At 48.2% G+C, this 13,194-nt stretch overlaps 1 protein-coding gene across 1 annotated transcript in view; it reads left to right on the forward strand.

Annotated features, from left to right (window-relative positions):
- LOC144983685 (NLR family CARD domain-containing protein 3-like) overlaps positions 1 to 7,850 on the forward strand; it is a 32,017-nt gene extending 24,167 nt beyond the window's left edge. The window contains exons 6-9 of the mRNA XM_078930747.1: positions 5,006 to 5,084; positions 5,245 to 5,443; positions 5,571 to 7,362; positions 7,458 to 7,850. Coding sequence (XP_078786873.1) covers positions 5,006 to 5,084; positions 5,245 to 5,443; positions 5,571 to 7,362; positions 7,458 to 7,650 — 2,263 coding nt within the window. The 3' untranslated portion in view covers positions 7,651 to 7,850. The remainder of the gene's footprint in view (positions 1 to 5,005; positions 5,085 to 5,244; positions 5,444 to 5,570; positions 7,363 to 7,457) is intronic.
- Positions 7,851 to 13,194: the final 5,344 nt, after the last annotated feature.

Consider the following 13,194-nt stretch of genomic DNA (forward strand, 5'->3'; position numbering starts at 1 on the left):
CAGCTGCACCGCGGGCTTCAAAAGGAGAAAACACTGCAGCTTCTCAGACTGAAGAGCATTGAAATACACCTGAGCCACTATTTGTCTGTTTGTACTTTGTATTTTTTCATGATCATTTTAAATTTTCTCCCGTTTAATTCAATTACTCTCTGGTCGCGGTGGGCGGGGCTAATCTCCGCGATTTGAAGCCTTCTGTTTACATCGATGATTCAAATTATTATTTGACAGTACAGAAGTTATTTGTTGAAAAAAAACGTTTTTAAAGTACGTATACAGGGTTTACTGTATACATATGGGCTATGGATGTATAATTACCGGTTTGTACATGCATATTTAAACTGTGGCATTGTACAATCTCACAGCTGTTGGGATGAATGACTTAGGTGATGATTGACACCCGTAAGTTGGAAAGAGAATGGCGCCGCTCCGGTTCAGAGCAGTCTCTGGATATCTGGAAACATAGCCTATTAAATTATAAAAAAAGCTCTGCGTAGAGCTAGAAGCCAGTACTATTCAACCTTAATATCAGAGAATGGAAACAATCCCAGATTTCTTTTTAGCACTATTGCTAAATTAACTGGCAGTCAGAGCTCAGTAGAACCACATGTTCCTGTTTCTCTCAGCTCTGATGATTTTCTTACATTTTTCGACAGTAAAATCTCAAATATTAGACATAAGTTAAATCAAGTTATTCCTTTTTTTTTTTTTTTTAACTTGTCCTGTCCAACAGCTGGGCAGACAGATGAGAGCTGAGGGCCTCTTGTGTTGGACATATTTTACTTTAACAAGAGGGGTTATTCATCTTCAGACAAACCAAAGGTATGTCTGAATAAACCCCTTTTGTAATTGAGGCCAAACTTTATTAATTTCAATCATGTCTGAAAATATTTGGTACAGTTTCATTGTTTTATGTTATGAGACATTAAATACTGTCCAAAAGTTTTCAAGATGTTTCAGTTTCAGGTGTGTCACCAATCCTCAGCTACTAAAAATATTTACACTGAATATTTAGACATCAGTTTTTAAGACCTTTTTTCTAACTGGACCTCTTTAAATTTGAGTTGAAGACCCCTGTTAGAAACCACCTCCTCCCAGAGGGAATCAGCCCCCCACTGCAGTCTCCACTGTAAATGTACCAACAGTGTTGTTCTGGTGTGTGGGTCTGCAGTTGTGGCTGTAGAGGCTGTAGATCAGGGGTCTCAGACTCAGTTTACCTTGGGGCCTCTGAAGGCAGAGTCTGACTGAGTTTGGACCCCCAGCACACATGCACATGTTTGCAGCTCGTGGGTTTCTGGGAGCCAATCTGAATTTAAAAATACAATCTTCTTAATATTTATGTGTGGACAAAGATGTAATGTGCATTTTGACTGCATGTAAATTCATGTAACACTTCATTTCAATTCAATTTTATTGAATAACTAAACAGACTAAACTAAACTGGCATCCCTGCCTGTTACGGCTGTAGCTTGTTTGGTTTTGTTTTGTTCTGTGTTTTCTATATTATTTCTGTATCAGAGTGGGACCTCTGTGTTCTTGTGTATCTTTGTGTGTGTTTGTGATTATATGCAGGTGTGGTGCATGGACGTGTGGCCTCCAATTGGAAAAACACAATTTGGACCTCCAGATGATGAGAAAGGAGCCTTGCAGCAAGAGTCTCCACTGCAGCTTGGCCCTCTTCTCCATTTTTGTTTTGACTTCACCACCTGTTTAGTTGTGTGTTGCACTTTAGTAATTTGTATTAGTATTTTGTCCGTGCCCACTCTGTTTAGTCGTTTGGTTTGTAGTTATGTTAAGTGAAGCTGTACATTTACCGGTAAAATGACACGTTTCAGTTAGGTCGGGTTTTGTTTGTTATTTTGGCCTGGGTTCACCCTGAAGCCTTTTTGCTTCACTTTTAGTTCTTGTTGGTTGTTGGTTTATTTGTAAAATAAATGTGTAATATTTTGTATGGAGACAGTTCTTTGGTGTGTTAATTTAAAATTCGGTAGCCAAAACTTTACTTTTTATTTTATGCCCCCCTAGGCACCCCTAGACATAAAAGGGGGCTTAAGCATGATTGGGGGCTCATCCGGGATTGTGCCCACTTCCTTCGGGATCTGATAACCATTCATAACTTGTTCTGATTTGATATGTGGGTTTGTTCAGATTTGATTGCATTTTGAGACGTTGGTTAACACTTTTGTTGTTTTTTTTAGGCCATAACATTGGCATTTGAAGTTGGTGACCTGTTGGCTTTGGAGCCCAATAGCATTTGCAAAGAACAGTTGTTATCTGAGCAGGAGTGCTTCAACCCTTAGGCAGACCTTGGCTGGAGACATCAGTTGGAGGTGATGTAGGCAACAGTGTAGGAGTGGAGGCCCAATTATGTTACGCCCCCGTCTAGGGGTGCCTAAAGGGGCATAACATAAAAAAGTAAAGTTTTGGCTAGTAAATTTAAATTAACACACACACCAAACAAATGTCTCCATACCAAAGTTAACAAATCTATTCACAAATTAGCAGACACAAGATGCACAAAAACACAGAGGTCCCACTCTGAAACAGAAATAATATAGAAAACACAGAACAAAACAAAACCAAATACAGCCACAGCCGTAACACCCCCCTTCCCAAGATAAAACTTCTTCCCTAAGAAGCATTTATCCTAAGAGGAGCACATATTCAAAGTGGTTGCTCTCAGCCCACCACTCAAACTCAAGATGGCCTCACAAGACGAATCACACAAACTCAGGACGCCACACAAGATGCACCACACTAACTGAAGGCGCCACATAAACTAACCGTCCACACAAACTAACCGGCCACACAAAACACTTCACAGAAACTCAGGAGGCGTACCCCTTTGGGCACGCACACGTCAACTCGGGGTGCGCGCCCTGCAGGACACGCACCCATCCACTCAGGGTGCACACCCCTCAGGACACGCACCCGTCAACTCGGGGTGCGCACCCCACAGGACACGCACCCATCCACTCAGGGTGCACACCCCACAGGACACGCACCCATCCACTCAGGGTGCGCACCCCGCAGGACACGCACCCAGCAAGCCTAGTCATCAAAATCTAGTCACACAAAAACAACTCAAAATTAACCTAACAAAACGAATGTGTTGTACCGAAAAACAAGTTTGCTTAACAGCTTTCTTGTTCTACAAAATGTTGGCAATATGCTTAATGCACCAACTTCACATGTGGTGTCCTAGACCAAAGAGGCCAAAATCCACTCAAAAGTGCCAGTACAAACTCAGAGTGACTTAAGAGCGATGTTTCTACTCACATAATTTGAAGAGTAGTAGACATCCTCTGTGGCAACCCCAGTCAGGAACAATACAGTTGGGTATGGCCCCCTCCTTAACCGGCTACGGCAGCAGGAACCTCCGCACCTGCCTCCGCCCGAGCAGTGTTAGTGACATTGGCAACACCTGCAGTAGCCTCCTCTCCTACACTGTCACTTACACAACCTCCAACTGATGTTTCCAGCCAAGGTCTGCCTGAGGGTTGGAGCATTCCCTGCTCAGACAACTGCTCTTCAAAAGTGCTCTTGGTCTCCAAAGCCAACAGGACACCAACTTCAAATGTCAATGGTATGGCCCAAAAAGAAAACAAACTGTTAACCAAAATCTCCAAATACAATCAGAACCCACAAAAATCAAATCACAAATAATGTGAACTCAAATGGTTCAATCCGGGACGAAGTGTGCACAATCCCGGATGAGCCCCCAATTATGTTACGCCCCCTTCTATGTCTAGGGGTGCCTAAAGGGGCATAACTTAAAAAAGTAAAGTTTTGGCTAGTAAATTTAAATTAACACACACACCAAACAAATGTCTCCATTCCAAAGTTAACAAATTTATTCACAAATTAGCAGACATAAAGATGCACAAAAACACAAAGTCCCACTCTGATACAGAAATGATAGATAAAACACAGAACAAACAAACAAAACAAAATCAAATACGGCCACAGCCATAACACTGCCCTTAGACCCTCCTTGGTTGTAAGGAAAAGCTCGTAAAAACAAAACAAAAAACATATTCCAGGAAAAAAGAAGAAATCTCAGGGGTGTCCACATGAAGGAGGGATCCTCCCCCAGGACGCACAAGCCATGGACCAGAACTCTTGATGTACCCGTTTAATTTAAACACATTAACATTAAGTATAATAATCTCTGAAAACTAACTAGTCTGATAATAAGCCTGTCCAAAGTGGAATGTTTTCAGTCTAACTCTGAATGTAGAAACTGAGTCGGCCTCTCTTACATGAGCTGGGAGTTTTTTCCATAAAACAGGGGCTTGGTGGCTCAATGCTCTACCTTCAACATAACATCAGCCTTTTTTTTTTCTGGACATGATTCTTTCCACGGTTTCACAGGAATGCTTGAAACATCATTTTTGCATTCCTAAGCCGTCCCTGGAGCTCAAACACCGTACTGAAGCCACTTTTCTGCTCCTTTGTTCTCCTGGGTGGCCGGGATAGGCTCCGGCAGCCCCGTGACCCCAAAAGGGATAAAAACGGTTAAGAAAATGAATGAATGAATGAATGAATGAATGTTCTCCTGGGAGAGGGTTCTCTGGACTCAGGCAGCTCGCTATGACTGGAGTAGCCAGAAGTCCACAAGTGTCTCTATTGGTTTGTTAGGGAGGATGGTGTTAAACGCTGAGCTACAGTCCACAAAGAGCATCCCTGTTAGCTCTCCTCTAGCTCTAGGTGGGACAGAGCATCATGGAGGGCTGTGGTCACAGAGTCCTCTGTGGATGGACTGCCTCTTTAGGAAAACTGCTCAGAATCCAGACATGGGGGCAGCAGAGACATGAATCCAGCCTTTGGCTCCAAGACAGTCTAGACACTTCAGTGACTCTGTAGACATGGACAGAGAGGTGTTGATATGATCCATTGGTTTGCTGTTCTCCATCTGAACTGTGAACTAGAACATTCTAGCTGTGACATGACTCTAGTTAGTTTGGTTTCAGACAGAATGGAGCTGATTGCTGCTGATTCTCCACAGACTGGACCAGCAGAGCTCAGAGACTCCCAGTGGTCCGTCTGTCCAGCAGCATCAAACACAGCTGGACTCCATCTTTCTGGTCTGTACATGAACAACAACTACTTTCCATCATTCTGTCCACAGTCGTCTCCATGCTGCACTTTGCAGACCAGTGGATTGTCAGAGTGTCCAACATGGAGCTGATGTTTGGCTCCATGACTTCACTCTGATTGGCTCATTCATCTGGAATTCTGTTGCAGCTGCTGGAGGACAACATTGTCACTTTTGTCAAGAAGGAGCTGAAGAAGATCCAGAAGCTTCTGAGTCACAGGGAGGAAGAGGAGGAGCTGGAGGCTGAAGATGAAGAGCAGAGGAGCAGCAGAGAGTCAGTGATGAAGATCACAGTGAACTTCCTGAGGAGGATGAAGCAGGAGGAGCTGGCTGATGGACTGCAGAGCAGTAAGAGGATTTCTCTGAAGGTTTCAGCTGCTGAGAAATGAAGATTTCCTGATGTCTGAACAGGGATTCAAACCCTCATCATTCAGGGCTGCAGAGACTTGATTTACTGTTTGTTGTCTTCATTCAGGATCGGCTGCTGCAGTTTGCCGACATGAAGTCCAATCTGGTCTGAAGAAGAAGTTCCAGTGTGTGTTTGAGGGGATGGCTAAAGCAGGAAGCCCAACCCTTCTGAATGAGATCTACACAGAGCTCTTCATCACAGAGGGAGGAAGAGGAGAGCTGAATGAAGAACATGAGGTCAGACAGATTGAAGCAGCATCCAGGAAAGCAGACAGAGCAGAAACAAGCATCAGACAAGAAGAGCTCTTCCAACTCCCAGCTGGAAGACCAGAACCAATCAGAACCCTGATGACTAAGGGAGTGGCTGGCATCGGGAAAACAGTCTTAACACAGAAGTTCACTCTGGACTGGGCTGAAGGCAAAGCCCACCAGAACCTCCACTTCACATTTCCATTCACTTTCAGACAGCTGAATGTGCTGAAAGAGGAGAAGTTCAGCTTGGTGGAACTTGTTCATCACTTCTTCCCTGAAACCAAACAAGCAGGAATCTGCAGCTTTGAAGACTTCCAGGTCCTCTTCATCTTTGATGGTCTGGATGAGTGGCGACTTCCTCTGGACTTCCACAAGACTCGGATCCTGAAGGACCCTAGAAAGTCCACCTCAGTGGCTGATCTGCTGACAAACCTCATCAGGGGGAACCTGCTTCCCTCTGCTCTCCTCTGGATAACCACACGACCTGCAGCAGCCAATCAGATCCCTGCTAAGTGTGTTGACATGGTGACAGAGGTCAGAGGGTTCAACGATCCACAGAAGGAGGAGTACTTCAGGAAGAGGTTCAGAGATGAAGAGCAGGCCACCAGGATCATCTCCCACATCCAGAGATCCAGAAGCCTCCACATCATGTGCCACATCCCAGTCTTCTGCTGGATCACTGCTACAGTTCTGGAGGATCTGCTGAAGAGCAGAGAGGGAGGAGAGCTGCCCAAGAGCCTGACTGAGATGTACATCCACTTCCTGGTGGTTCAGGCCAAAGTCAAGATGGTCAAGTATGATGGAGGAGCTGAGACAGATCCTCACTGGAGTCCAGAGAGCAGGAAGATGATGGAGTCTCTGGGAAAACTGGCTTTTGAGCAGCTGCAGAAAGGAAACCTGATCTTCTATGAATCCGACCTGAGAGAGTGTGGCATCGATATCAGAGCAGCCTCAGTGTACTCAGGAGTGTTCACACAGGTCTTTAGAGAGGAGAGAGGCCTGTACCAGGACAAGGTCTTCTGCTTCATCCATCTGAGTGTTCAGGAGTTTCTGGCTGCTCTTCATGTCCACCTGACCTTCATCACCTCCAAACTCAACCTCATGGAGGAAGAACAATCACAGATCTCTCAGCCTGAACAGAGCAGTCCAGTCCAGTTGTACCAGAGTGCTGTGGAGAAGGCCTTACAGAGTCCAAACGGACACCTGGACTTGTTCCTCCGCTTCCTCCTGGGTCTTTCACTACAGACCAATCAGAGTCTCCTACGAGGTCTGCTGACTCAGACAGGAAGTAGCTCACAGACCAATCAGGAAACAGTCCAGTTCATCAAGGAGAAGATCAGTGAGGATCTGTCTGCAGAGAGAAGCATCAACCTGTTCCACTGTCTGAATGAACTGAATGATGGATCTCTAGTGGAGGAGATCCAACAGGTCCTGAGGTCAGGACGTCTCTCCACAGATAAACTGTCTCCTGCTCAGTGGTCTGCTCTGGTCTTCATCCTACTGTCATCAGGAGAAGATCTGGAACAGTTTAACCTGCAGAAATACTGTGGTTCAGAGGAGGCTCTTCAGAGGCTGCTGCCAGTGGTCAAAGCCTCCACCAAAGCTCTGTAAGAACTCTCATGAAAATCACCTTCAGTGAACAAATGAATCTGATGGAAACATGAAAGATTCAATAACTGCTGTCTGTCTTTGTTTTCTGCAGACTGATAGACTGTAATCTGTCAGAGAGAAGCTGTGCAGCTCTGTCCTCAGTTCTCAGCTCTCAGTCCTCCAGACTCAGACTTCTGGACCTGAGTCTAAACTACAACCTGCAGGATTCAGGAGTGAAGCTACTGTCAGCCGGACTGGAGAGTCCAGACTGTAAACTGGAGACTCTCAGGTCAGCTTTCATTTAAATGTTGATTCTCTACAGTCTTTTTCAACCAGTGTGCCGTGAGAGATGATCAGATGTGCTGCTGGAAATGACTCATTTTTACTGATCTAAAACATTTACCATCACCAGAATATCAGCTCCATGTTCATCAAATAGGTCCATGTTTCACTCTGACGCTTTTGTGGAGCTCTTTGTAGTAGAAATACACCGGATCTCTCAGCATCTTCCATGTCTTTCATAAAGAGGCAGAGAAAAACTTTTGACGGGAGCTCCTCCCACAAGTGGCGGGAGCTCCTCCCACTCGCGGTGGGAGCTTCAGATTTAGAAACACACTGTTGGAGGAACGTCCAACACCCACTTTGATTGGTGGACGTGAATCTGATGCGGTTAAAACAAAAGTGGAGGACATGAATGAAGTGGGAGGATAAGGGGGGGGGGCATGGCACACGTCTGTGTAGAACTCTGTGACGTGTGGTCAGGTGAGGTTAGTGAGGCAGAGCCTCACCTGTCATAATGGTGATGAAATAGAAAAAGGTAAATGAAGTAAATCTTCTTTCCACTGATCTGTGTTAAATCTCCATTTTCAGTCCAGTTTTCCACAGTTTGTGAGGTTCAAATCTCTGAATTAGAGTGTTGATCACAGACGGAGCTGAATCTCCTGGTAAGGCTCTGGAGCTGCTGAGCCTCATGTCTGACTGCAGGACTCAATGTTAACAGAGACTAAACACTGCTGTAGGCCTGCAGAAAGGGGGCAGACGTGAGCTGACAGCTGCTTTGTAGCTACACTGCTGCCGTAGAAACAGAATAAGAACGTCTGTCTCCATAGAGAGGAGTGGCGGTTCTACCCTAAATTACTCCCCGGGCGAGATTCTCCTCTGCCCCCCCCCCCCCCCCCCCAAAAAAAAAAAAAAAAAGATTCATTTTGTCCATTTATTGTAACAATCCTGTGGTCTGGCTTGGCTTGGGGGGGTGGTCCCTTTGCCTGTGCTGGGGGGGGTTGGCGGGGGGCCCTGCTCGGGTGGGGGGGGCCCAGCGGCGCCGGATGGGCTGCCCATCTGCACCTGGGGCTGGGATCGGCCCTTCCCTGGCTCTGGGACGGGACGGGACAACCCTCTCGGGGCCCCCGGTCGCTCTGGGTGTCACCCGCTTCGGCTGCGGGGTCTGGGGTGGGGTGGGGTGGGGGGCTTGTCGGCCCTGTCCTGTGGGGGGGCGTTCTGGGGGGGAGGGGGGGCCCATTATTAGTACGGGTCGGGGGGGCTAGCGGGTCGGGGTCTCCGCTGAGGCAATCAGTGGTTGCCTCGGCCGGTTGGCCTCCTCGGTCCCGTCGAGGCCTGACCAGAGCTCTTCTAGGGCCGGCGTCTGGGGGTGGGGGCCTGGGCTTGCTCCGGGGGGGGGCGACGCTTTCTGGCTCCTCTCTCTCTGTGTGAGGTGGGTGGTGCCGGGCCTGGGGTGTCGGCGCCTCCGGGGGTGGGCCCCTGGGCTGGGTGGCCCTGGCCCCTTTGCTGGGGGTGGGCTGGGGGACGGCTGTTTGACCACCGGGGGACAGTCTACCAGCTGTCCCCAACTTACCCCCTTCCTTATATAACCTCATATTAGGGTGAGGGGGTGGGGGGTCTAGCCTGCGATGCGCCTTGGGGGGGGGCTACTTGGGAGTGGCCCCCCTCCTATGGTTGCCGTATGGAGTGGGCCCCCCCCTCTTTCGGTTTTATTTGCACCTTAGACATGTAGGGTCCTTGGTAGGGGGGGTGCTTGGACATCACTGCAAGCAAGCAGCAGATGTCCTCCTGGCACCCTACCCGCCAATTTTAACCGCACCTTAGACATTTAGGGCCCCTTGGTGTGGAGGGTGAGGGGACATCACTGTGAGTAATCAGGAGATGTCCTCTTAGTGCCCTACTCGCCAATTTTAACTGCACCCCCCTTAGTACACACACCCCTCCCCCTTCAATATATACATTCAAACATAAACACACACACATGCACACAAACACCCTCTCAAACACCCATACACGCACACACATTTTACAAGGAAGGTGGGACCTGGGTCCATCTGTCCCCTACCCCTTCCCTGGTGGGGGGTGCGGGCCCCTTGGCGATGGCGGCCGTGTCCCTTGGGTGCCGGCTCCCTGGGCCCGGCGGTGCTCTCTCTGCACGGTGGGGGGGTTCATATTACACCTGAGCCGGGGGTGTTCGTGTCCCTGGGGGGTGGGTCCTGGTCCTTGCCCCTGGGCGCTGGGCCCCGCCAAACTTCCAACATGGCCGAGCCTGGTCGGGCCATATTTATAACATCCCTTGTGGGCCGCCCTTTTTTCCCCGGGGTTCCCCCCTCCTGGGCGGGGGCGGCGGGCCCCTGCCTTGCTCCTACCTGGACCAACCGTGGGCCGGGTGGGTGGCTGCCTGGAGTGTGGAGCGGGTCTCCCTTGGGGGGTCCTGGCTCGTACCTGGGGTCGGGGCGGGGGGATGCCCGGAACTCCTGGGTGGTGGTGGGGTGCTCGTCTGGGGCTGTGGGCGTCCCTCTCCGGTGGGGCCCTGCGTTGGGCTCTTCCGGCGCGGCGGGGGGCTGCTTTCCTGGCTGGGCTGGGGCGGCGCTCTCTTTCCCTCTGCGCCTCCCTGCTCTCTGGCTCTGGGGGCCTCGTGGCGGTCCTGCTGGCCCTGGCCTGGGTGGCGGTCTTGGTCGCCCGGGGGGCGGTTGTTCCCTGCCTGTTCCCGTGTGGCGTTGGGGGAATTCCGGCTGCCGCTGCTGCTGCGGCGGGGGTATGGGTGTGGGGGTGGCTGGGCGCTCCTCCTCCTTCTTTTCACATTCCACCATCCATTTTAGAAGAACATAAACACTCACCTGAGCACAGGTGTTAGCTCACCTTTGCACTAATAGTTTGCATGATTGAATGAATGAAAGATTTCACACTAGTTGGTTTAAAGGCATAGGTATGCGTTCGTGAACACTATCTGTTTTGTGTGCATGTTGACATGTGGACATTTTTGCGGCTAGCAGGTGTGTTGATAATATTTGAGTGTGTGTGAACAGGCCCCGCCCTTTTTGTACTACATTTGAACCGTACCGTAACGATAAACAACCAGTAAACCTGTCTGCTCTATGCTGCTTCATGGTCTTACCCCCCTTCCCCTCCTATTATCACCCTCCTACCCCCCCCCTCTCTCTAACGTCCCTCTCTCTTCTTCCCCTCTTTCCTTTTCCGTCCGGTCCAACACCATAGATTTTCAAACATGATTGAAATTAATAAAGTTTGGCCTCAATTACAAAAGGGGTTTATTCAGACATACCTTTGGTTTGTCTGAAGATGAATAACCCCTCTTGTTAAAATAAAATGTGTCCAGCACAAGAGGCCCTCAGCTCTCATCTGTTTGCCTAGCTGTTGGACAGGACAAGTTAAAAAAAAAAAAAAGAAAAAATCCATCCATCCATCCATCTTCCTCCGCTTATCCGGGACCGGGTCGCGGGGGCAGCAGTCTAAGCAGAGATGCCCAGACTTCCCTTACCCCAGCCACTTCCTCCAGCTCCGCTGGGGGGACCCCGAGGCGTTCCCAGGCCAGTCGAGAGACGTAGTCTCTCCAGCGTGTCCTGGGTCTTCCCCGAGAACTCCGCCCATTGGGACATGCCCGGAACACCTCTGCAGGGAGGCATCCAGGAGGCATCCGAACTAGATGCCCGAGCCACCTCAACTGGCTCCTTTCGATGTGGAGGAGAAGCGTTTCTACTCCGAGCTCTCCACGGGTGACCGAGCTTCTCACCCTATCTCTAAGGGAGCGCCCAGCCACCCTGCGGAGGAAGCTCATTTCAGCCGCTTGTATTCGGGACCTCGTTCTTTCAGTCATGACCCAGAGCTCATGACCATAGGTGAGTACTGGAACGTAGATCGACCGGTAAATTGAGAGCTTTGCTTTTCGGCTCAGCTCTCTCTTCACCACGACGGACCGATAGAGCGACCGCATAACTACGGACGCCGCTCCGATCCGCCTGTCAATCTCACGCTCCGGTCTTCCCTCACTCGTGAACAAGACCCCAAGGTATTTAAACTCCTCCACCTGGGGTGCCTTTTATTTTATTTCTTTATTTATATTTTTGCACCATAAGTGTTGAGGGGGGAGAGGATAAAGACATCGGTGCGATGTTCAGTGTGTAATACACTAAAACAAAGGCGGGATGTGCAGGCTGCTGCAGACATGTCAAAATAAAAGCTGAGGCCCCAGATCGATTTAAGCTTGACCTGACGTGTTACTCTGCGGGTATGGACAATACCGCCCCCTACAGGGTGCCGCCCTGGTCCACCGCTCACTTCGCCCATATCAAAAACTGCCACTGTGAACACATCTGTATACTTTAATTTGTTTACAGTAAATATGAATAATTTATACCCAAGAAGAGTTTTCTATCCATGTCTATGACAGAAATATGATCTGGTGTGTATTTTAGAAGCTGTTAGCTGCTGTTGGATGGATGCTGAAATATTCAGTTCTTTCATTGTAAATCTGACTCCAGAGGAGTCGGTGCCTCACCAGCATCAACCTCACCACACGTCTGTGTAGAACTGGACTAAGTTCTGTGTTCTGGAAAGAAAACAGGAATCCATCCCAGAACTGCAGATTTCAATGGACAAACAGTTGCAGCAGATTTCTGAGCCACAGAGCAGCAGCTCCTCATGCAGAGATATGAAGAGGTCAACCTGCAGCAGACTGACAGGTCTTTCCCACAGACCTGGTTCTGGTTCTTCTTCAGAACCCAGCCTGGATCAGAACCTCTGCAGGTAGTTTCTGGATGAGGCTGGGGGCGGGGCTACCTGGCCAGAGAGGTTTAAACCAGGGGTCAGCAACGTTTGTGACATGAAGTGTCAGTTTGACATTTTCTCCAGAACAACTGTGCCGTCACCAACAAAAATGTGAACTCTGATACAAAGAAACACAGAAACATTTCCAATAGATCTGACATTTACTGTCATTCACAAACAGCAGATCAAAATGTTCAAAGGTGTTTTGGCATTAACTCTAAAAAGTACTTTCATAACAATATTACAAGGAAAATTGGTCAAAGTTGAAATAGTACTGCAACTATGTTTGAAACCCAAAGTACTGCATTTGTGTCTGTCAGACCTACACCAATAGGATTGGATACTTCAGAACAAAATACCATCAATATTTTTAAAAACTTCACAACCATCAACATGAAAAAATAAGATTATTTAGTCTGATTTATCTTTTGTTCCATTACAAGACAGAGGAACTGAATGTCAGTTCATTCTGTCATGGTGCTGTTACTGCATGTAAAATTGCATGTTTTTACTTTTTCCTTAGTTTGATCATTATAGTTATATTATGATATAGTTATTGATATTTTCCACAATTGGACAGAGTCTTTTTTTTTTTGGAGTGGTGATCAGTCTTAGCAGCGTTCAACATAAGCAGTTATCCGGTTGTCCGAGACAACCAGATTTCACCGAGGACAACCAAAATGAGCTTGATGGTTGTCCGTGTGACAACCTGATCTTTTGGTATTTTTTGACTATTTTTCAAGTTTCAATGGTTAGTATTTGGCAACCTCTGAATGGAGACG

Source organism: Oryzias latipes, chromosome 2 (genome assembly GCF_053564925.1).
Source record: "Oryzias latipes strain Hd-rR chromosome 2, Olatipes_Hd-rR_3.1".
Classification (NCBI taxonomy): domain Eukaryota; kingdom Metazoa; phylum Chordata; class Actinopteri; order Beloniformes; family Adrianichthyidae; genus Oryzias; species Oryzias latipes.